Source organism: Schistocerca americana, chromosome 2 (assembly GCF_021461395.2).
Source record: "Schistocerca americana isolate TAMUIC-IGC-003095 chromosome 2, iqSchAmer2.1, whole genome shotgun sequence".
Classification (NCBI taxonomy): domain Eukaryota; kingdom Metazoa; phylum Arthropoda; class Insecta; order Orthoptera; family Acrididae; genus Schistocerca; species Schistocerca americana.
The window spans coordinates 340282510-340308400 of record NC_060120.1 but is presented as its reverse complement, the minus strand read 5'-3'; the positions used below and the strand labels follow the sequence as shown (position 1 = coordinate 340308400).

Genomic DNA, 25891 nt, shown 5'->3' with positions numbered 1-25891 from the left:
GGTGTACGCCCCCCCCCCACCCCCCCTCCCGCCACCACAAATCTGACCATGCCCCACTCAGACCCCACATCACAGCCATTCTCAACACTGTGGTTAATGACCTTTGCTGTCTGTTGTTAAAGTAACAATTTGTGAGCTATTCCCCATATTCCATAATGTAACATATTGTGATCAACACAATCAAATGCCTTAGTTAAATCAAAAAAGATGCCTAGCATTTGAAACCTTTTGTTTAATCCATCCACTACCTCACAGAGAACAACTTCTAAAACTGAGCTGTACACTTGATAACAAACTACGTGAAATAAAATGATCAATTATTCTTACATACACAGCCATTCCAATAACTTTAGCAAACAATGATGGCATAGAAATAGGTCTAAAATTGTCTGCATCATTCCTGTCTCGCTTTTTAGAAAGCAGCTTTGCTACTGAATACTTTAATCATTCAGGAAACTGACCATTCTTAAAGGAAAAATTATAAATATGGCTAAGTACTGGGCTAACACGTGCAGCACAGTACTTTAATATTCTGCTAGGCACTCCATCATATCCATGAGAGTCCTTAGTCTTCAGTGATTTAATTATTGAGTCAATCTCCCCCTTGTCTGTATCACAGAAGTGTATTTCAGAAATCAATCTCGGAAAGGCATTTGCCAAGAAAGTTGTATGACTCCCTGTAGACACTAAATTTTTATTTAATTCATCAGCAATGCTCAGAAAATGATTGTCAAATACAGTATGTATATCTGATTCATCAGTGACAGAAGTATTTTTACTACAAACTGGATTTATATAGTCAACCTTGTGCTGCTAACCAGACATTTCCTTCACAATTGACAATATGGTTATAATTTTATCATGTGAATCAGCAATTCTACTTCCATACCACATACTCTTTGCCTTCCTAATAACATTTTTAAGTACCTTACGATACTGTTTGTAATGGGCTACTGTAGCTTGATTGTGACTACTTCTAAAATTTTGATATACTTCCCACTTTGTTCTACATGATATCCTTATCCCACTAGTCAGCCACCCAGGCCACCTTTAATGCTAGTACCCTGTTTAGAGTGTTCTAATGGAAAGCAGCTTTCAAAGAGCATGAGAAATGTATTAAGGAAACCATTATATTTGTCATCCATGTTATTAGCACTATAAACATTTTGTCATTCTTGTTCTTTAACAAGATTTAAGAAACTCTCTATTGCCATTGGATTAGCTTTTCTACATAGTTTCAAGTACGTATAACATTTGTTTGAGTAGAAAAACCTTTCAGCGTTAAAATTTGTGCATCATGGTTTGAAAGGCTATTCATCCTTTTACTAACAGAATGCCCATCTAGTAATGAAGAATGCATAAAAATATTGTCTATGGCTGTGCTACTGTCCCCCTGCAACCTGGTTAGAAAAACGCAGTCTGCTTCAGATCATATGAATTTAGGAGATTTTTTCAACATCCTTTTTCTTGCACAATCACATACAATATTAATATTGAAGTCACCATATATAACTAATTTTTGGTACTTCCCATAGACTGAACCAAGAACCCTCTCTAGTTTGAGTAGAAATACTCAGATGTCAGAGTTAGGGGACCTATCAACAACAACAATTAGAAGTTTAGTTTCAAATAAACTCAACTGCCCCTGCACAACATTCAAATACCTGTTCAGTGCAGTTCTGTGATACAGCTACAGACTCATCTACATCTACATCTACATCCATACCCCACAAGCCACCTGACGGTATGTGGTGGAGGGTACTTTGAGTACCTCTATTGTTTCTCCCTTCTATTCCAGCCTTGTAATGTTCATGGAAAGAAGGATTATCGGTATGCCTCTGTGTGGGCTGTAATCTCTCTGATTTTATCCTCATGGTCTCTTCGCGATATATACGTAGGAGGGAGCAATATACTGCTTGACTCCTCGGTGAAGGTATGTTCTCGAAACTTCAACAAAAGCCCATACCAAGATACTGAGCCTCTCTCCTGCAGAGTCTTCCACTGGAGTTTATCTATCATCTCTGTAATGCTTTCGCGATTACTAAATGATCCTGTAACGAAGCACGCTGCTCTCCATTGGATCTTCTCTATCTCTTCTATCAACCCTATCTGGTACGGATCCCACACTGCTGAGTAGTATTCAAGCAGTGGGCGAACAAGTGTACTGTAACCTACTTCCTTTGTTTTCAGATTGCATTTCCTTAGGATTCTTCCAATGAATCTCAGTCTGGCATCTGCTTTACTGACGATCAACTTTATATGATCATTCCATTTTAAATCACTCTTAATGCGTACTCCCAGATAATTTATGGAATTAACTGCTTCCAGTTGCTGACCTGCTATATTGTAGCTAAATGATAAGGGATCTTTCTTTACATGTATTCGCAGCACATTAGACTTGTCTACATTGAGATTCAATTGCAATTCCCTGCACCATGCGTCAATTCGCTGCAGATCCTCCTGCATTTCAGTACAATTTTCCATTGTTACAACCTCTCGATATACCACAGCATCATCCACAAAAAGCCTCAGTGAACTTCTGATGTCATCCACAAGGTCATTTATGTATATTGTGAATAGCAACGGTCCTATGACACTCCCCTGCGGCACACCTGAAATCACTCTTACTTCGGAAGACTTCTCTCCATTGAGAATGACATGCTGCATTCTGTTATCTAGGAACTCTTCAATCCAATCACACAATTGGTCTGATAGTCCATATGCTCTTACTTAGTTCATTAAATGACTGTGGGGAACTGTATCGAACACCTTGCGGAAGTCAAGAAACACAGCATCTACCTGGGAACCCGTGTCTATGGCCCTCTGAGTCTCGTGGACGAATAGCGCGAGCTGGGTTTCACACGATTGTCTTTTTCAAAACCCATGCTGATCCTACAGAGTAGATTTCTAGTCTCCAGAAAAGTCATTATACTCGAACATAATACGTGTTCCAAAATTCTACAACTGATCGACATTAGAGATATAAGTCTATAGTTCTGCACATCTGTTCGACGTCTCTTTATGAAAACGGGGATGAACTGTGCCCTTTTCCAATCCTTTGGAACACTATGCTCTTCTAGAGACCTACGGTACACTGCTGCAAGAAGAGGGGCAAGTTCCTTGGTATACTCTGTGTAAAATCAAACTGGTATCCCATCAGGTCCACCGGCCTTTCCTCTTTTGAGTGATTTTAATTGTTTCTCTATCCCTCTGTCATCTATTTCGATATCTACCATTTTGTCATCTGTGCGACAATCTAGAGAAGGAACTACAGTGCAGTCTTCCTCTGTGAAACAGCTTTGGAAAAAGACATTTAGTATTTCGGCCTTTAGTCTGTCATCCTCTGTTTCAGTACCATTTTGGTCACAGAGTGTCTGGACATTTTGTTTTGATCCACCTACCACTTTGACATAAGACCAAAATTTCTTAGGATTTTCTGCCAAGTCAGTACATAGAACTTTACTTTCAAATTCATTGAACGCCTCTCGCATAGCCCTCCTCACACTACATTTCGCTTCGCGTAATTTTTGTTTGTCTGCAAGGCTTTGGCTATGTTTGCTGTGAAGTTCCCTTTGCTTCCGCAGCAGTTTTCTAACTCGGTTGTTGTACCACGGTGGCTCTTTTCCATCTCTTACGATCTTGCTTGGCACATACTCATCTAACACATATTGTGCGATGGTTTTGAACTTTGTCCACTGATCCTCAACACTATCTGTACTTGAGACAAAACTTTTGTGCTGAGCCATCAGGTACTCTGAAATCTCAAATGGAATACAGTTTTTTACATACATGGCCACTGCCCACTCTGCAAAGAACTCCTTGAAAAACAGTCATCTAATGTGTATCCTGATAAAGGAAGCCTACAAATTGTCAAATTATTAAAGTGGTGCTCCGATATACCAATAATGTCAGAGCCAACATATATAAACAGTTCACTAACTTGATCTCTAATACCTCTTATATATTGATGAAATATGTTAATTCCTTCACTACTGGATACCTGACCTTCTCTGAAGGTGATTCCTTTGATAGAGGGACTTCCTTTAAGAAGGAATACCTACTAGCTGATTTTAATCTAAAAAAGGTGCTGCTCTAATACCCACTGCTACAGGAATTTTTCCATGAATGATTCCATCACCTCCCACTGCACTGTCACCTGTAAGCTTTGCCAGCCTCCCCTTCCCATATCTATTGAGGTGCAAGCCATGCCTAGTGAAAACCAGTCTATTGATAGACTCAACTGGCACCACTCCAATGTGAGCCATACCCTCGGCCATCAGTGGCTTCTCAAGTCTCATGTTAACATGCCTAACAGCAGCATTAAGATGAAGCTGATCATGACATTGAAATAGTCACATGAAGTGCACTTGAGTGTCACCAGTTTGAGTAGCTATCTTTAGCAGGTCACTATCTACATTATACTCCCCATCCCTATCAAAACTATTCCCAGCTCCACCCACAATCACTACCTGATCCTCCTTCGTAAAATTCCTACATAACTCCCCTATGCTGTCAGTCACCTGAGCCAACCCTGCACTAGGCTTCACAATGCTGGTGACCTGGTGCTCACTCCCCAACACTTCCTGCAACTGCTGGCCCACACCTCTGCCATGCAAACTACCTAGTAGCAGAACCTTCTTCTCTCTGTTAGAACTCGCAACTGACTTAGGATTCCTAACTGCTGAGGGCTGCTGCATGTTTTCTACATGTACAGGTGCAAGAGCCTTCTCTCCACTAAACCCTGACAGTTGGTCAAACCTATTGCATATACGCAAAGTAAAACTGTCTGAATACCTCCTCCTCCTAGCTACCTTCTCACCAAGTGCCAGTTGCCATTCCCCAGCACCCTCTACCCTTCTCAGTCTATCTAGTCCCACCTTTGTGTATTGTAACTGCACCTGGAGGGCACAGATCTTAAGCTCCTGCTCCTCTATCAACTTACTTCTACTACAGATTCTGCATTTTCAGAGAGGATCTTGTTAGAATGCTCACTGGCTTTCCCACTGCATTACCCCCAATGAAAATACTTTTAACAAATCCCACACTGTAACCCACTAACAAAAAAGTCCACACTTCTCACTCATGGTAATATTTTAACAGTCACTGAAAAAACTAAATGTATATTTTACCTTAAAACAGTAGAACTATTGAAGAATTAACAATAGTGATCTCGAATTTTGCTCTCTATTAAGAAAGCAACTACTTTTATTAATAGTAATAAACCACAACTAATACCAATACCACAAAAACTTCACACAATTTCTTATCTGAAACCAAAACTTCATGCGATCACCGGAACAGTGAACAAAAATTTTACTGAAATATTTCACTACAAACAATAAGTAATGTCAGCCAAAAACTACCTACTAAATTTAATAAATGAAGTAAGTGAACTCTAAAAAACACAGTTGGCAAAAGTTTCCAAAAGTTTATTAAACCATTATTTTGCCGGAAACACCATGAGCACTGAAAACAACTAAATTTAGTAACTGAATAACAGTGCACAAACAACTTTGTCAGAACTTCATGTAAGAACTACTCTAGCTGCAACTGCACACCGCGAAATGTAAACACACAGCTAATATTTGGATGAACGATTAAAAACTGCCAAATTTAGTACAAATGGCTATCTTTTCAAGCAAACAAAAATTAATACAGTTTTTAGTTTGGCTTAAAGCAACATTATTTCTTAGTTCTTACCTTCTTTCTTTCTTTTTGGCTTCATTGGACCACTCTGCTCAATTATACAAAGGTCTACACAGAGTTTTATTCTTCAATAATACAATTCCCTTCAATAATAATTCAATAATACAATGGTTATAAGAAGGATTATTACAATATATTATTGTATAAACCTTTCTCTTTTTTCCCTTCTGTTTGCACAGCATTTCTTCATTCTTTCAGATTTTTCTTTCTTTGTTTGTTTGAGATCAGCCTTCATGTAATCCTTTTATTGATGCCCACATATAGCCTGATTTGTGCATCTTACAATATTTTGGTTTGGTCTGTTTTGTTTCTTAGGTCATCTACCATAATTTGGAGTTCACTTATATCATCCTTGAGTTCCACCATCCATTTAATGTTGCTTTTACTACTCCATAGCCGGCTGCGGTGGCCAAGTGGTTCTAGGCACTTCAGTCCGGAACCACGCTACTGCTACAGTCACAGGTTCGAATTCTGCCTCAGGTGTGGATTTGTGTGATGTCCTTAGGTTAGTTAGATTTAAGTTGTTCTAAGTTCTAGGGGACTGATGACCTCAGATGTTAAGTTCCATAGTGCTCAGTGCCATTTGAACCATTCAACCTATTCCATAATTTTTCCATTATTCTCTTACCAATTCTGTTTCCTGATGTTCTGGTCGGATGTCCACAGAATGGGATGTACTTCTTCTTGATTGTGGTATTTTATTGTATACTGTTTCATTTGAAGCTCTTCTCTTATGTCCATTTACTCAATATTCATTTTTGCACGTTCCCTTATTACTCTTCTTTCTGTTCGGTGAATTTCTGCTGTGTGTATTTGAAGGTGGTATTAGCTGCATATGTGATTCCTGGTTGAGTAACTATTTCATAATGTCTAAATATTGCAGCTATTGATGGGCTTGATTTGTTGTACACTTTTTTTGTAATGCAATTTGCTTTGTTCAGTTTTCATTCTATTTTGCCATGTTGGTTTCCCATTTATATTGGGTAGGTAGGAGAGTAAGACCATCAGCAAATTTCAAGCAGTTTCAACCAATGTCATTTTTGGAACTTACAACTCTCATGTTCTTTGGGATATCTTAGCACTGTTATCTCTTTATTCATTTCAGTTCACAACAAAATAGTAATGGTGGTAGGCAGTCACACTATCTTTATCCTGTTTTTATGAGGAATGGTCCAAAAATTTCTCTTCTAAGTTGCTAGTTAGAGTAAGTTCCACTAGTTTAATTAACTTCGGATGAATTCCTAGAGTCCTTCAAATTTTTAATACTGAGGTCTATGGAGATAATCATATGTCTTCTTAAAGATTACAAATGTTATTGTCAGTAGTGTTGTTACATTTCCTGTTATATACCACAATCAATTTTAAACTAATGATCTGCTCTGCACAGCTTCTGCATGGTCTCAAATCTCTCAAGTATTTATCCAACTCCCATTCTGTTTGTTCGTTGATTCTCCCACACAGGATAAATAATATCTTGTACCTGCAGCCTAGGACAGAGATTCTTCTGTAGTTCTGTAGTTGTCCAGACTGCTCCTATCCCACTTCTCGAGTAGTGGGTGGATGATAGCTATGGTTAAATGTTCAGGGAATAAATCAGTTGTTAAAGCCATATATAGGAAGGTCTTGATTGTGTCACTTGGATATTTCAACATTTCAACAGAAACCTGACAGTGTCACCAAATGAAATGATAAAATGACAGTGATGGTCAAGAGTCCCCACCTGGGGAAGTTTGGCTGCCACGTTGCAATCTTTTCAGTTGACCCACACTGAGTGAATTGCAAGTTGATGATGAAATGATGATGACAACAACACAACAACCAGTCCCCAAGTGGAGAAAATCTTAACCTGGCCAGGAACCAAGCCTGGGCCCACTGCATAGCATTCAGACATGCTGATGACCACTCAGCTAAGTGGGCAGACAATGTCACAAAGTATCCAAGAAAAGAAAAACCAACTACAACACTATCTAAGAGATTGGTGTGAGCAATACATGACCTAAAACTTTAGAAGCATGCCTCACTTGAGGTCAAGGAGCTGGTCATGCACCATCACCTTTAAGCCCAAATCTTAAACAAATAAATATTCAAAAATCCTTTTAAAAGTAGAATGTCTGGTTAGTGAAAATTAATACACACAATAAACAAAATATCGGAACTGAAATGTGGAAAAAAAGGCTAAAAAGCCCATAGGATATTAATCTTAGCTAAACCAAATTGTTTATTGTTAAAGCCATATATTTATTCAAGAGATATGCACACAAGCATGTGAATGGTGGCCTTACATGGACTTGCAAAAATTAATGAATTCTGTGACAATAATTAATTAAGCAATGCAAGATGTAGTCACATAGTGCAAGCTGTGCATTTTGACACAGTAGCGTTCAGAAATGAAGTTCATGCAGCAACACATTAATTCTCAATAATCAGCCACAAAACCTTAAAGTTCATCAGCATGGAATTGATACTAACAATCACGACAAAAACTAAAGTTCATTACGCACCATTACTATAGTGACAAATAACTAGTACCAACAGATTTCAAGGTACAGAATCATTCTCATCAATTTACTCAGAGTCTCAAGAAATTTTCAAGTATTCAACTTGTGACCTCTAGAAATTTTATACATCCAACAAATGCTATCTGAAGACCACAGCTCTCTGGCCGACAATATTGCTCACGAACCCACCACTCTAAATTCTCAGTAACGAAAGCCCTTGTTCTTGTCTCTGCATGCCCCTTTACACTTTCAGTCATGAGATGACTGCTGAATTCATGTTAAATATTTACTACCATTCGTTATAAAAGTCAATTGTACTTACCTATAACATATTAGTGCATACAGAAAAATCTGTCATTTTGTCACTTCTCAATACAATATTTATATATTTTTATAATAGTTATGAACAAAACACACAAATATCTTACCAATACAGCACTGCAACATTTGGTTGCTGGTTATGATAATAAGGCCTTCAGATTCAACTATGCCTGCTACAGGAATAACATGTACATCAGAATATCTTCAACACAACAGTGGAACTTTATTTGATCATGGAATGCTAAATACAGAGTTCATGAGGAAGAAAGCTAAATACCTGGCTCATGAGACTAGGAATGTGAGAGCAGATCAGTTGTGCTTAGTGAGCTCTTTGTTTGCTATGTTACTAGGTACATTGTACATAGCAACCTAGGCAAGACTAAAGGAAAAAACATAGAATAATCAACATAAAAAGCACCAAAACAAGAGATAAAAACTCTACACACTGTGAGAACAAAACACAGCGCGAAACTACTTGATGCAAGTGTGAAAACTGACACTTGAACTCGAGCTGACACTTGCACTCTAACACAGCACATGCCAGATGATGGCTGGGATCGCAATAGCCCACTCATTGGGAATGGAGACCCATCTAGAAAGCACACCAGAAAGTACACATGATAGCCAGATCTTGTTGTGTGGTGTGGTACAGAAGCTGCTGGTGAAGGCAGTGCAGTTGTCTGGGTCGCTTCTTGGGTACAGGTGGACACTAGATCAGATGGTATAGGAGGTGGTGGTTGTTGGCCCATGGGTGGTGACTCATGGAACATGTAGGCCAGTTTCATTCTGTCTGTAGTGAGTGTGACACATTTTCCATTGAAGAGAATGTCCATGGTGCAGTTTCCCGTGATGACAACCTGCTGTAAATCTGTGTAGGGTGGCTGGAGAACCGGTCTGATGCTGTCGCTATGTGGCATCAGATGTGAACCTGAACTGAGATTCTTCTGTGCAAAGAGTGGACCGGTAACATGTCTGAATGGCTGTGTGAGGCATATCTTCCCTATGTACTCTCCAAGATGCCCAATGACTGTAGATGGGCCAGTCTCTTGTCACAGGGCAGCTTCTACAAAATTACAGGGTAGTCTCAGTTTTTTCCCCTTATACTAGCTCTGCCAAGGAACCACCCAGGTCTGGTCTGTAAGTGTTGCAAAGCCTGAGGAGGACAACTGGCAGAGACTCAGTCCACCTGGCCACATGGCACATCAGGGCCTCTTTTAGGGTACAGCACCATTGTTTACCATTCCATTGCTGGTCAGTGGTAGTTGATCACCAAACAATGACTCATGCCGTAAAGTGCTGCCAGTTTTCCGAACAACTTGGACTCGAATTGTCTGCCTGTATTGGTTGTGATATGGAGAGAGCAGCCAAAGTGTAATATCCAGTGCATTAGGAAGGCCTGCACCAAGATTTTTTGCTGAGATATTGTCTATCGGAATTGCTTCAGGGCAACAAGTGAATCTGTCTACAATAGTGATTGGGTAATGTTGGCCATTCAAAGACAGTAGTAGCCCAGTGGCATTGACATGTCTAAAGCACACTGTGACATTAGGGTAATTACCTACTGGTACATGAAAATGCCTGCTAACCTTGCTGCGTTGGCACTGAAGACAGCACTTCATCCACTTTCTGTAATCCTCCTTCACCCTCACCCACATGAAGCGAGCTACAACTAGATGGAGTGGCTCAGGTTGCGCAGGGAATGCTCGCCGATGGGTGTTCAGAGGTTGGTATGGACATGGTCTGACTGTGGACACATCATAATACAGTTGTTCAGCAGTGTCAGGAATGTCCATGAGCTGTAGCTGTAATGATGACAGCATGTCTTGTAACATGTCTTGAAGCTCATGATCCAATATCTGTGCTTCTGGAAGTGCCGTATAGTCCATTGTAGAGATACTTCCAATACGAGAGAGGGAGTCTGCCATGATGTTGTACATATCAGAGATGTGCTGGATGTCCGCGGTGAATTAGGTTATGTACAGGAGCTGATTGTGTTGTCTCAGCAAACAGCTCACACTATTTTGCTGGAAGGCAAATGTCAGCAGAGCGCTGACATTGGTGGCTTTGTACATCACCAGTAATTCCCTGTCATGCATGCTCCATTTCTTCTGTGAGGTGGTCAGCATTTTAGAAAAAAAGCTAGCAGCTGCCATGTCTTGGTGACATGCTGTTGAACTACATTGCCTATTGCTGTCTGACTCACTTAACAGCCAACAGTGCTTTCAACTCAGGATGTGCCAACAATGTAGCATCTGCTATCGCTTGTTTCGACTTCTCAAATGCTGTGATCATATCATCTTCCAGGTAATTGCTAAGTTACATTTAGACAGTGGGCCCACCAGTGCACCTGTCAGTGGCCCTTGAATTTCAGCTACATGTGATAGGTACTGCCAATAAAAATTCAGCACGCCTAAATAGCACCTTAGTTCTTAGTATGTGACTGAACGGGGCAGCTGACAAGTAGCCTCAACCTTGTCATGCAAATGGTAGTGATCCAGAGGGGTAATGCAGTGGCTTACAAAGTCAATCTGCAACTCTCCAAAGACACACTTCATGATGTTCAGTATGAGTCTGTGTTCACTCAGTCATTGGAAAACATGGACAAAATGCTGGCAATGTTCTTCTGGTGATGCAGAGGACACTGAGATGTTGTTCAGGTACACAAGACAAATCAACAGACCTTTAGCACTGAATCGGCAAACCTCTGCCACTACTGCACCACATTCCGGATGCTGAAAGTCACGATCTTCCTCTCAAATAGGCATAAAAATGGCTGTCTTTGGGATGTCCTTGTCTGCCATTGGAATATGTGTTAGACCTTGGCACAATAAAGCACTCTGCGCACAAGAGCACTGCTCAATACAAAGTTGTTTGTGCAGCAGAGGTACCAGGTATCTGTATGGAATCGTGTGGCTATTCAAAGTTCTGCACTCTCCACAAGGCTGCCATGCACTGCACATTTTAGGAATGAGGTGCAGGAACAAAGATTAGGAGCTATCACACACATGCATAATTCCCTCTTTGGTTGTGTTGTCGAACTTGGTCTTCACTATCTTCATCTGGCCTGACACTAGTCTTCGAGGCCAGCAGGAGATCGGCAGCCCCTTGTCATCTTCATGTGATGAACAGTGTTGTGTTGGATGTCCTTCAGAATGCCCAGAGGCTTCCTTAATGCCAGAAAGTGTCTCAGTAGCATGGCATATTTGTTGTCCACAGTGGTTATCAGCTATGCAGATTGGATGGGTGTCTTGTGCCACAAGTCTGTGGCTGTCAGCCTGGTGGTCTGGTCTACAAGGTGAGCATTGGACATGTCTGGCAAAAGGTCATAGTATGCCAAGAAATCCACACCCATAAGTGGTTCACCCTTGTATTCTGTGCAGGCCAAATGCAGAGATAGGCAAATTATTCACAGCCACCAGACAGAATGTCATATGTGGTCAGCACTAATGTACCAGCGTGCATGGGCAGATGCATAAATTGGATCCTTGTCTATTGGGTACTTATGGCCTGTGCATTGATCACTGATCAATAGGTACTCTGACATTGGCCAGCAACGCGACAAAGCACCTATGGTTGATTGCCATCAGCATTTGGGCATGCACACAGCTTCATGAATTGTTGTACAAGTTTCTCAAAATGCCCTTGGTACCAGCAGGTATCATTCTGCACATCAGATATTGGCGCCGGTGAGTGAGATGTGGCCCTGCTGCAAGAGTGCCTTCTATCCCTTTGCTGGTTGTGGTCTCCACCAACACTGCCACTTGCTACCAGCTGTCTAATCTGTTGCATTAGCTCACTGACTTTCACTGCTAATGCCTCATAGTCAGCAAGCACTTCCATGGTGGTTGCACTATCGCACTGCGCATCTGATACAGTAACGGGTGCAGGCGACACAGCATCCAGTACTATTTTGGCCAATTCTTCTAAGATACTTCAGTCACCAGTATCCTCTTGGGTCCATACCTGTCTAAAGCACTCCTCTTGAGATGCGCAAACACTGCAGATCAGTTTCGACTTCAAGTGGTCGTATGCATTCCCTTCAGTTGGAGTGACAATGATGTCCTGAACTTCCGCCGCATATTGCTGTTCCAGTTGGCTCACCATCAATGGGAATTTAGGAGCATCTGCAGTCAAACCAGAATAGAAAAGAATTGCCTCTACCTGGGCAACCACAAGTCTGGGTTGTGCGGCCATAATGGTGGTAGCCTCACAACCAGTCTGGATATTGTTGGGTTCACGTGGTCCAGACTTTCATCCACTGTGTTGTTTACTTGTGTTACATAGATGCAGGCCGTTGATCATGTTGGGGCCACAGTTTGGTTGCTCAGTATGAGAATCAGGCCTTGGGACCCTACTATGCCTGCTACAGGAAAAATACGGACACCAGAGTATCTTCACCACAACAACAGAAGTTTATTTGATCATAGAATGTTAACTACAGAGCTCATGAGGATGAATGCTAAATACCAGGCTCATGAGACTAGGAATGTGAGAACAGATCAGTTGCACTTAGTGAGCTCATTGTTGGATACATTACTGGGTATGTTGTACATAGTAACCTACTAAAGACTAAAGATAAAAAAACAACAGAATAATGAACATACAAAAAGTAACAAAACAATGAAAAAAAGCTCTGCACATTGCAAGAATAAAACACAGCGGCCCTAATGGAATGTGCGGGACTACTTGGTGCACACACAAAAATTGACACTTGAACTCGTGCCAACACTAGTGCACTAAAACAACACATGCAGATGCTGGCTGTGGTTGCTACAAACATGTTCAAATTTAACTATGGCTGCTTTTATAGCAGGTATTGTCAAGTACGTCTGGAAGACTCATGCTGATCTCATACTACATTTGTATATGGAGAATTCATAGCAATGGCAGAATTTGCATATAAATGTAGTAAATTGTTTATAGTTGTCTGTATGGATAAAAATTAATTACAAAACAATCAATAATGCAAAATGTAGTTATGATATATTGTATGATGTCAGTAATAACCACAAAATATTACTTTTACACTCAGGAATTTGCCTTACAGACATGCTCACCTGATCTCCCAGTCTGTTACCTACCAACCCAATGGAGCAGTCACAAAATTTACCCAAACTGATGGAACATTCTGAGTATTCCAGTTGCCACCCACTGTGTGAAGGAGTGTGTTGGGAAAAAGAATGAACAATGCATGAAGTGTAAATATTGGTGTGGTGAACAGGGTACAGCAGGGCAGGGGGAAAACTGTATACACAATAGTACTATGTTGGCTTAGTAGTTCACAGGTTCAGCAGCAGTCTGGAATTTGGAGAACAGAAGGAGGGAGGAGCATAACCTCATTAAGCACTCAACATCATGGTCATCAGCACCTGTACAAGTTCCCAATCTTCCCAGTTCCAATCTCACCACTTCCCGAATGATGAGATGATGAGGGTTACACAAACACTCAGTCCCTGGGTGGAGAAAATCCTTGGCTGGAAATAGAACCTGGGAACCCATGATACAGAGGTAGCAATGCTAGCCTCTAGACCACGAGCTGCAGATACAAGCCCTGGCGGTTATGGGCTTTGAAGTGGATCCACCAAGGCAAAGCTACCCAGTAGGTTCCATCACCTGACACTCCAGAGGGTCTTTCATTTGATGTAGGGTCTGCATACTTCCCACTAACATCACAGAGCACCGGAGCTACTTGAATGCCAACTGGTTTAGATTTATGTCACTAAATTGACAGGGCAAATTGCCTCAGTAAAGCCACTGCTCGGCATCAGTGACTTTTTAATTAGGTCAGAGTTTTTGGGTACTTCTATTTCCTTGCTTTATGTGGGTAACTTAAACAACAAAAAAATAAAAAAAATAAACTTAGCACTATAATTGCAGACCACAGATTACATCTGCAGTACAAATGTCAAGTCAACATAAAAATTACTTTTATGTAAATAAAAGTGGAGAATGAAAATACTTTTATCAATGTATGATGACCAAGGTCCTTGAATGAGTGTGTACGAAATGTTCAGTTATAAACTTTACATAACTTTTTATTGTATATGATTGCAGAATAAGAGATTTTTAATGCATTTAGATATATTTTCCCTGAAAAATACCTCATAATATAACAAATAGCAATTAGTTTTCAAAATATACTAGCATTTTGTCTAACAATTTAAAGGAAAGATAAATTGCTACACCATAAATGCAGCACACTGAGTTGCAGACAGACACAACAAAAAGACACTTACACATTAGCTATTGGTCAAAGCATTCATCAGAAATGAAAACACACACATTCTTTAATGGAAGCAAGCACACTCACAAACACATGTACACCATCTCTGGCCACTTTGACTGGACTGTAGCTGTCACAAAGAACAGAAGCAGCAATCTTGAGGGGGTGGGGAATGGGAAGAGATAGTAGGACATGAGCGGGGTAAGAGAAGAGCACTATCTGGTGGAGCATTCAGGGACTACACTGCCAACTGCCAACTGGTGCAGCATAGGAAGGCTGTCGGGCAGGGAGGGGGGGGGGGGGATATGCAGTGAAAAGGAGCAGGGAAGGAGAAATATGGACAAAGGGCAACACACAAAGAGGGTGGGAGATGAGAACACGGAGGATGTGATAGGACAGAGGGAGTGGAAACTGTTGGGTGGAGGGTGTGGGGGCTGTAGATCACCATAGGTTGAGGCCGGGATAATTTCAGGAGCAAAGAATGTGCTGTAAAGATAACTCTCATCTGTGCTGTTCAGATAATCTGATGGTGGAGGGGAGGTTTCATATGGCTCAGGTAGTGAAGCAGTCAGGGAAATCAAGCATGTTATGTTCAGCTGGATGTTACACCACAGGGTGGCCTCCTTGCTCTGGGTCGGAGTTTGGCAGTGGCTGTTCATCCCGGTGGGCAGCTGATTGATAGTCACACCAAGTAAACAGCTGTGCAATGATTGCAGCAAAGCCAGTATACAACTTGGCTGCTTTCACAGGTGGCCCAGCCTCTGATGGGGTAGGATAAGTCTGTGACAGGACTGGAACAGCAAGTGCTGAGGTGTGGAGTGGACTGCTATTGCACCTGGGTCTTCCACAGGCTGGGAGTAAGAGTGGCATAGGGATGATGTTGTCAAGGTTGGGTGAGTAATGGAACATCACCTTAGGAGGGGTAGGAAGGATCTTGGGTAGAATGTCCCTCATTTAAGGACATGATGATAGATAAGCAAAGCCCTGACAAAAAATGTGGTTCAGTTGTTCCAGTCTCGGGTGGTACTGACTGACGAAGGGGGCATTCCTTTGTAGCTGATTCTTGGAAGTGGTGGGAGGATTGGGGATACGAAGGGAAAGGGCATGTGAGATCTATTTGCAGATTAGGTCTGCATTTTAGTCTGTGATGTGAGACAGTGAAAATAACTTTTTATGGCACATTGGACTAAACTTTGTTTTTTTATTAGCTTATCAGTGAGTTGTTATCATTTTAATCAAATGTCAGCTTGAGAACCAATCACTTCAAACATTGAATTAAATCTAGTAAGAGGTTAACAGTAGCTTTTCCATGAACAAAGAAATAATTGTTTCCCTTTCATACTGTGACAGATTTTTGTAAGATTAAGAATGAAACTTTGTTGTGAACTAATTACATGCCTGTCCAACAACTGTTTTTGTTGTGTCTGGCATAGCTGTGTTTCTGTCATTTCTTTTTAAGCACATTTCTAATGCAAGAAAAAATAATAAATATTTAAAAGCCTGTTAATTATATAGCTACATAACAGAAGTGAACCAAGTAGCAAACTTTGTGGAAACACACTGAATATTATCACTGACCTTGTCGGCAGTTATGTTTTCTCCAAGCATGACAAATATTACAATGCTGACAAATGTTGACAGCCGAGTAACAAAAAGACCCATTGACAGAGTAACAGCTCGAATGTACTGCATAACTTTTATGGCATTCATTTCCTTCCTGGAAAATAATTAAATAAATGGAAATTCAAAGAATACACATGTTACAATAGACAATTAAAATGCCTCACAGAGATTAAAATAATATGTTTGGTAAACACAATTTAGTGATAAAATTACAGAGAGAAAAGGAAAGTATTCTGTTAAGTTAAAGGGCTTTTAGGTACTTCATGAATTGAGAAAATATTACTCATACAATTAACAGAAGAATATTCAGACAATAATTGCAACACAAAGCTTCTGTACAACACAAGGTGTACAGTTCTAGGCCTGACAGTGAAAGTCCATTTTTTCTGTCAAAATTGCCCTTCTTTTTGAGATAGCTCCATTTTAGGTTAATAAACCTTGTCCAGTGTTTCCTCAGTGAGCGTATACCATCACTGAAGCATGATTCTGGAAAGTTTGGAAGATACACATCTCCTACCATGCCTTCTTCATTAAAATCAAAACATTTTACAGCTGTAATCTAAGAGGTGGAAGGAAGAGGTCTCTGTTTCTGAATACAACAGAAGTGAAACAACTTATACCAAAGCTCCTTTGTTGCTATGTACTCAACAAGGCTGTGCCCTGAAATGAGGTCCATTCTGTCTGAGATTTCCCCACCACACCTAAACTATCTTTTCATCACCCTTCCCAATCTCTGCAATATAATATTCTGGCCACATCCTGTGCTCCTTCTGCACCCATTTTCCTACCTGACGGCCCCTACGCCTGTGACCCTCTCTGCTGTAAGACTTTCCTATGCACCCTCCTACAACACATGTCACGCACCAGCTGTTATGTAAACACTGCTCAGCCTTCTATACTGGTATGACTACCACAAAGTTATCAGTTAGAATGAATGGGCATAAACATAAGGTGCATACTGGCAACACTCAATATTTCTCAGAATTCCAAAGGCCAGAACTAGCATAACAACATGTCCTTGGTTCTCACCACCCACCTATCCTTAATTTATGTTAATTTCTTTAGTATCAGAAACTCTTTTGAGCAACTATTCCTTTCCTCACTCCCTTTTAGTTATCTATATCTATTATTTTCTGATCTATTTTTCCCTGCCACTCCACCTCTCATATCCACCACGTATAATGCACTCTTATTGACTTGTGCATGATTTTTTCTAAGTAATCTCTGTCTAGCTTATAACTCTATTACACCTTTAAGCTCTCAGTTTTCAAATCTTGTCTGGTGCAGTTCCCAACAATTAGACTTTCCCATCTGGTAAGTCTCACCTGACCTGGGGGTTCTGGGTGACTTTTTGTGACTCTCCCCATTTCCTAAACCTCGCCAGTCATCTCCTTCATCTCTCTTCCTTCCCCTTCAAACCTTCTGCCAGAAGAAGGAGCCTCTGCCTCTGAAAGCTTGCACATTTTCTTACCTTTATTGCTGCCATTTTGTGGGTAGATTTTTTATCTGTCCAGTTATATTACATCATGTAAAATGTACCATGCACTTTATTCCAATGTGCCTATACCACCTACATCACACACATTTAATCAATGACCATCCAACACCATACTGTGCACTTTTTCAAGCTTCCATCTGTAGTTAGAGTTTTGAGATGTCAGTCACTTGGATCACCTTCAAAAGAAGTATGTCCATTATTTCAATTAAGCTGTAAATTTCTAAGTTCTGAAAATGGATGAGCAGGCTCCTTATACACCTTCAACAACTTTTAATGCATTTTTGTGTGCATTCACCATCAAAATACAGAATTTTATGGCAGTATGATTTTCACTAAAGACACATGCTTACTTTGAGAAGCCATAGAAACAAAACTGGTCTGTGAATTAAGTTGACACATTCTGTTATAACACAATATGCACTAACATAATGAAAGCCTAATTTCATCAACATTGATGCTGTTCTCTACCAAGTAAAGAATTTTTCAGCTTAGCTCCATAATCAACAATATTTAATCCCTGAATATGAGAAAAACATTTGGTTCAGCGAATATCTTCACTTGAACGATGTAAATTCCAGGATAAAATAACAAAAATATGGAAAGCCCAGACTGCTACTCACCACATAAGAGAGGCATTGATTTGCAGACAGTCAGTATGAAAAAGATACTCATTTCATTGTGTCTGTCTGTGACTCAATGCCTACTCTATGTGTGAAGCACCAATCAGCACTTTCTGTATTGTTTTTAACATCTTCAGTTGCTTTTAATTTATCTGCCACAAGCCTCTATACTAGTGTGCATTTGGTACCAATATTAGTTGTTCTCATTCCTGTATAGTTCTTCACCATTCAAATGGGAAATTGACTATCTGTACTTGTGGTATCCACCACTATTAATCTCCGCACCGAGCAGTGGCGCAGTATTACGTGCAGCCAAGAAATGCATCAGTGGCTGCACTTCTCCATACATGGCCCACTGCTAGAATTGCAGGCTGCCTTTGCACACACGTGCTTCAAACCACAGTGATTGGCCACCCATAGAACTCAGCAATTGGCCACCCGGAATACACAGCAACCCCAGCTGCTGGCTCCATTAACTAAGGAGCCTTATTTAACACCACTACTGATATCTAGAAGCCAGTTCTTATCATGCTAGTTTCTACTCCACAACTAGCAAATGCTATGCTGTGGTGGATCTGCTGTTCGATGTTTACTTGGCTGCACTCTGGAGTTAGAATCTGAATGCTATATTGGTACTTGGACTTCAACATTCAGTAGGCTTTTATGTCAATGGACTTGTGATTTCTGCCAGAATTCTGCATTTCACTTGCACTTCCTTGACGTAACTACCATGCATTTCTATAATTTTCCATAAAGTGTTCATCTACAGCTTGGTGCTCGGTAACAGAATTATTTTGTATCAGTGTTGTTTCAATCAACTGTAGAATGGTGATATATTTATTGTGTTATTCCTGATATAACAGTACTCTTCTATGATGCACTACTTCTGATATTTGCAAAATACATGTTTTGGGAGAAGTATTCACAAAGAAGATAAGTTGTTAATTATTTTCAAGCAATCCTTCATATATTATAGTAAGTACAATGCCCCGGCCTAGAGCATCTCATATATATCAGCAACTCTTTTGTGTTGGGCAAATAAACTCAATAGATAATGCTTACATGTAGGTGTAGATGTAGATGTAGATGTATACAGATCTGTTCAGTTAGTTTGAGATTTTCAAAATTTCAAATAAAAGAGTGACATTAAAATTGTTGTATTTCATGTAAGCAAGTTTATTTGCAGATAAACTACACTTTTACATAATTCATCCTATGAATCATAATCTGGCATTCATTTCTTTGATTTCTCACAAACTCACACATTGTTTTACACAACTGATATATTGAAAAATCTTCAGACAAATGGAGTAAGTCAAGAAGTTTATTGTTAGTTAGAAGCAGCTACTTTAAGCTGTAACTATGCACTACAGTCTCAATTAATGGATTCTTTTCTGACTGTGTTCTCTGTTTTGCTATGTATAATGAGTACTCACTCTCTCAGCTATTGAGAATCACAGAAATCATCTGTAAATGAATGCCATTTCTGTTGCCACATCATCATTTATCCAAAGATATTTATAAAATCATATAAATTTAATGGTGTAGGCCTTCATGAATTAATTGTGTGCGCATTTGAGTGTCAGATGAAGGTATGAAAGCACACCAGTATTTGCCTAGACTTATGTGGGAAACCACCCAAAAATTATACTCAGGCTAGGTAGTGCACTGACCATAGGTTGTTAACATGACGTGCAATTCAGTCCACATCTGGTACACCTTCCTGCCTAGTGAGCTGGTGCACTATGCATTATGCTGAAAAAGCTGCTAACAGTTGTACATCACTATCTAGCATATATGTTACTTTGCCAAAATAATTAATAAATGAAACTGACTATGATCTACAAACACTATGTCATCGAAAGTATCCGGACACCTGGCTGAAAATAACGTACAAGTTCATGATGCCCTCCATCAGTAATGCTGGAATTCAGTATGGTGTTGGCCCACCCTTAGCCTTGATTACAGCTTCCTCTCTCACAGGCATACATTCAATCAGGTGCTGGAAGGTTTCTTGGAGAATGGCAGTCCATTCTTCATGGAGTGCTGCACTGAGGAGAGGTATCAATGTCAGTAGGAGAGGCCTGGCAAGAAGTTGGCATCCCAAGACATCCCAGAGGTGTTCTATAGGATTCAGGTCGAGACACTGTGCAGACCTATCCATTACATGGATGTTATCATTGTGCAACCACTTTGCCACAGGCCATGCATTATGAATGTGTGCTCGATCATGTTGAAAGATGCAATCGCCATCCCTGTATTGCTCTTCAACAGAGGGAAGCAAGAGGTGCTTAAAATGTGAATGTAGGTCTGTGCTGTAATAGTGTCATGCAAAACAACAAGTGGTGCAAGCCCCCTCCATGAAAAACACTACCACACCATAACACCACCGCCTCCGAATTTTACTGTTGGCACTACACACGCTGGCAGATGACGCTCACTGGGCATTCACCATACCCACACCCTGCCATCGGATCGCCACATTGTGTTCCATGATTCGTCACTTCACATAACATTTTTCCACTGTTCAATTGTCTAATGTTTATGCTCCTTCCACCAAGCGAGGCATTGTTTGGCATTTACTGGCATGATGTATGGCTTATGAGCAACCGCTTGACCACGAAATCCACGTTTTCTCAGAGTTCTGTGGAGCACATCATTCTGGTCTCTCTTGATGTCTAATGACTACTGAGGTCACTGATATGGAGTACCTGGCAGTAGGTAGCAGCACAATGCAATTAATATGAAAAATGTATGTTTTACGGAGTGTCCGGATACTTTTGATCACATAGTGTATGTTGAAACAAATGTAAGTAAATATTCTGAAACATTCTAGATCCCTCAAGTGGTAGGAGGATTGTCTTTGACAGGCATGGATTGAGGTTTAGTTCCTGGCAGTTTTAATCTGCTGGGAAGTATCATTGTGGTATATACTCCAATGTAAAATGAAAGATTAATAGTGGAAGTAACTTTTACACTGTTGTTGTTGTTGTGGTCTTCAGTCCTGAGACTGGTTTGATGCAGCTCTCCATGCTACTCTATCCTGTGCAAGCTTCTTCATCTCCCAGTACCTACTGCAACCTACATCCTTAAGAATCTGCTTAGTGTATTCATCTCTTGGTCTCCCTCTACGACTTTTACCCTCCACGCTGCCCTCCAATGCTAAATTTGTGATCCCTTGATGCCTCAAAACATGTCCTACCAACCGATCCCTTCTTCTAGTCAAGTTGTGCCACAAACTTCTCTTCTCCCCAATCCTATTCAATACCTCCTCATTAGTTACGTGATCTACCCACCTTATCTTCAGCATTCTTCTGTAGCACTACATTTCGGAAGCTTCTATTCTCTTCTTGTCCAAACTGGTTATCGTCCATGTTTCACTTCCATACATGGCTACACTCCATACAAATACTTTCAGAAATGACTTCCTGACACTTAAATCTATACTCGATGTTAACAAATTTCTCTTCTTCAGAAACGATTTCCTTGCCATTGCCAGTCTACATTTTATATCCTCTCTACTTCGACCATCATCAATTATTTTACTCCCTAAATAGCAAAACTCCTTTACTACTTTAAGTGTCTCATTTCCTAATCTAATCCCCTCAGCATTACCCGATTTAATTTGACTACATTCCATTATCCTCATTTTGCTTTTGTTGATGTTCATCTTATACCCTCCTTTCAAGACACTGTCCATTCCGTTCAACTGCTCTTCCAAGTCCTTTGCTGTCTCAGACAGAATTACAATGTCATCGGCGAACCTCAACGTTTTTATTTCTTCTCCATAGATTTTAATACCTACTCCGAATTTTTCTTTTGTTTCCTTTACTGCTTGCTCAATATACAGATTGAATAACATCGGGGAGAGGCTACAACCCTGTCTCACTCCTTTCCCAACCACTGCTTCCCTTTCATGCCCCTCGACTCTTATAACTGCCATCTGGTTTCTGTACAAATTGTAAATAGCCTTTCGCTCCCTGTATTTTACCCCTGCCACCTTCAGAATTTGAAAGAGAGTATTCCAGTTAACGTTGTCAAAAGCTTTCTCTAAGTCTACAAATGCTAGAAACGTAGGTTTGCCTTTTCTTAATCTTTCTTCTAAGATAAGTCGTAGGGCCAGTATTGTCTCACGTGTTCCAACATTTCTACGGAATCCAAACTGATCTTCCCCGAGGTCCGCTTCTACCAGTTTTTCCATTCGTCTGTAAAGAATTCGCGTTAGTATTTTGCAGCTATGACTTATTAAACTGATAGTTCGGTAATTTTCACATCTGTCAACACCTGCTTTCTTTGGGATTGGAATAATTATATTCTTCTTGAAGTCTGTGGGTATTTCACCTGTCTCATACATCTTGCTCACCAGATGGTAGAGTTTTGTCATGACTGGCTCTCCCAAGGCCATCAGTAGTTCTAATGGAATGTTGTCTACTCCCGGGGCCTTGTTTCGACTCAGGTCTTTCAGTGCTCTGTCAAACTCTTCACGCAGTATCTTATCTCCCATTTCATCTTCATCTACATCCTCTTCCATTTCCATAATATTGTCCTCAAGTACATCGCCCTTGTATAAACCCTCTATATACTCCTTCCACCTTTCTGCCTTCCCTTCTTTGCTTAGAACTGGGTTGCCATCTGAGCTCTTGATATTCATACAAGTGGTTCTCTTCTCTCCAAAGGTCTCTTTAATTTTCCTGTAGGCAATATCTATCTTACCCCTAGTGAGACAAGCCTCTACATCCTTGCATTTGTCCTCTAGCCATCCCTGCTTAGCCATTTTGCACTTCCTGTCAATCTCATTTTTGAGACGTTTGTATTCCTTTTTGCCTGCTTCATTTACTGCATTTTTATATTTTCTCCTTTCATCAATTAAATTCAATATTTCTTCTGTTACCCAAGGATTTCTATGAGCCCTCGTCTTTTTACCTACTTGATCCTCTGCTGCCTTCACTACTTCATCCCTCAGAGCTACCCATTCTTCTTCTACTGTATTTCTTTCCCCCATTCCTGTCAATTGTTCCCTTATGCTCTCCCTGAAACTCTGTACAACCTCTGGTTCTTTCAGTTTATCCAGGTCCCATCTCCTTAAATTCCCGCCTTTTTGCAGTTTCTTCAGTTTCAATCTGCAGTTCATAACCAATAGATTGTGGTCAGAATCCACATCTGCCCCTGGAAATGTCTTACAATTTAAAACCTGGTTCCTAAATCTCTGTCTTACCATTATGTAATCTATCTGATACCTTTTAGTATCTCCAGGATTCTTCCAGGTATACAACCTTCTTTCATGATTCTTGAACCAAGTGTTAGCTATGATTAAGTTATGCTCTGTGCAAAATTCTACAAGGCGGCTTCCTCTTTCATTTCTTCCCCCCAATCCATATTCACCTACTATGTTTCTTTCTCTCCCTTTTCCTACTGACGAATTCCAGTCACACATGACTATTAAATTTTCGTCTCCCATCACTACCTGAATAATTTCTTTTATCTCGTCATACATTTCATCAATTTCTTCATCATCTGCAGAGCTAGTTGGCATATAAACTTGTACTACTGTAGTAGGCATGGGCTTTGTGTCTATCTTGGCCACAATAATGCGTTCACTATGCTGTTTGTAGTAGCTAACCCGCACTCCTATTTTTTTATTCATTATTAAACCTACTCCTGCATTACCCCTATTTGATTTTGTATTTATAACCCTGTAATCACCTGACCAAAAGTCTTGTTCCTCCTGCCACCGAACTTCCCTAATTCCCACTATATCTAACTTTAACCTATCCATTTCCTTTTTTAAATTTTCTAACCTACCTGCCCGATTAAGGGATCTGACATTCCACGCTCCGATGTGTAGAATGCCAGTTTTCTTTCTCCTGATAACGATGTTCTCCTGAGTAGTCCCCGCCTGGAGATCCGAATGGGGGACTATTTTATCTCCGGAATATTTTACCCAAGAGGACGCCATCATCATTTAATCATACAGTAAAGCTGCATGTCCTCGGGAAAAATTACGGCTGTAGTTTCCCCTTGCTTTCAGCCGTTCGTAGTACCAGCACAGCAAGGCCGTTTTGGTTAATGTTACAAGGCCAGATCAGTCAATCATCCAGACTGTTGCCCCTGCAACTACTGAAAAGGCTGCTGCCCCTCTTCAGGAACCACATGTTTGTCTGGCCTCTCAACAGATACCCCTCCGTTGTGGTTGCACCTACGGTACGGCCATCTGTATCGCTGAGGCATGCAAGCCTCCCCACCAACGGCAAGGTCCATGGTTCATGGGGGGAAAGAAAACTGGCATTCTATGGATCGGAGCGTGGAATGTCAGATCCCTTAATCGGGCAGGTAGGTTAGAAAATTTAAAAAGGGAAATGGATAGGTTAAAGTTAGATATAGTGGGAATTAGTGAAGTTCGGTGGCAGGAGGAACAAGACTTTTGGTCAGGTGATTACAGGGTTATAAATACAAAATCAAATAGGGATAATGCAGGAGTAGGTTTAATAACTTTTACACTATGACACAAAAATTCTTCCTTCTTAGTGCACTACACCATCAAGGGCACCATTAATAATTGCTTCAAAGCTGTATAGAGGTATCAGTGATCTGAAAAATAACATTTGAATTGAAATGTAATGCAAAGAAAGTCTGCATGAATTGTTTCTGTTAGTGAGAGTTCATTCCCTTACTCATCATATTCTATAAATTCCATCATGAATGAGAGCCTTCAGAGATGTGGAGCGAGCCATATTATCTACATCTACATCTGTACTCTGCAAACCAGAGGCAGAGGTTACATCTCATTGTACCAATTATTAATGCTTCTTTCTGTTCCACTCCCATATCGACTGAAGGAAAAATGATTGTTTAAATGCCTCTGTGTTTGCTGCAATTAATCTTTTCTTGTTGACATGATCCCTCTGTGAGTAATAAGAGGTGATTGTAGCACATTCCTAGAAACATCATTTAAAACCAGTTTTTGAAACTTTGAAAGTAGGCCTTCTTGGGATAGTTTACAAAGTAGGTACTGGAGGTTCCTCATGTTAAGTATGTTATCAACAAATTATGATTAGTGCTGATCTATTCACATTGATAATTACAGGAGCTGCTTCAAGGTTACTTTGTAAATGTATGTGACTTTGAAAAAGAGCCATTGCTCTTCCTCTTATATTACCCATCTGCCGTTTTCAGCTAATACTTCAACCAAAGCATTTGCATAACTTTACAAGCACCACTATCAGCTGCCTATATACAGTAAAAGTAAAGAACTGTTTAATAAAAAACATTGAAGTTAACAGGAATTTACAACCCTAAGATCCCAATAACGTGATAAATTATAGAATTAATGGCTAATACGGCATTGTTTTACTTTATTTTTGAATACCAGAGGATTTTCAATTTGCTGCTTGATATCTATCAG

General features: G+C 40.3%; 1 protein-coding gene across 2 annotated transcripts in view; it reads right to left on the bottom strand.

Moving 5' to 3' along the window:
- Positions 1-25891, bottom strand: part of LOC124593679 (probable multidrug resistance-associated protein lethal(2)03659) — a 283510-nt gene that overhangs the window by 138470 nt on the left and 119149 nt on the right. For both annotated transcript variants that reach the window (XM_047131975.1, XM_047131976.1), the window contains one exon: positions 16327-16465. In XM_047131975.1, coding sequence (XP_046987931.1) covers positions 16327-16465 — 139 coding nt within the window. The remainder of the gene's footprint in view (positions 1-16326; positions 16466-25891) is intronic.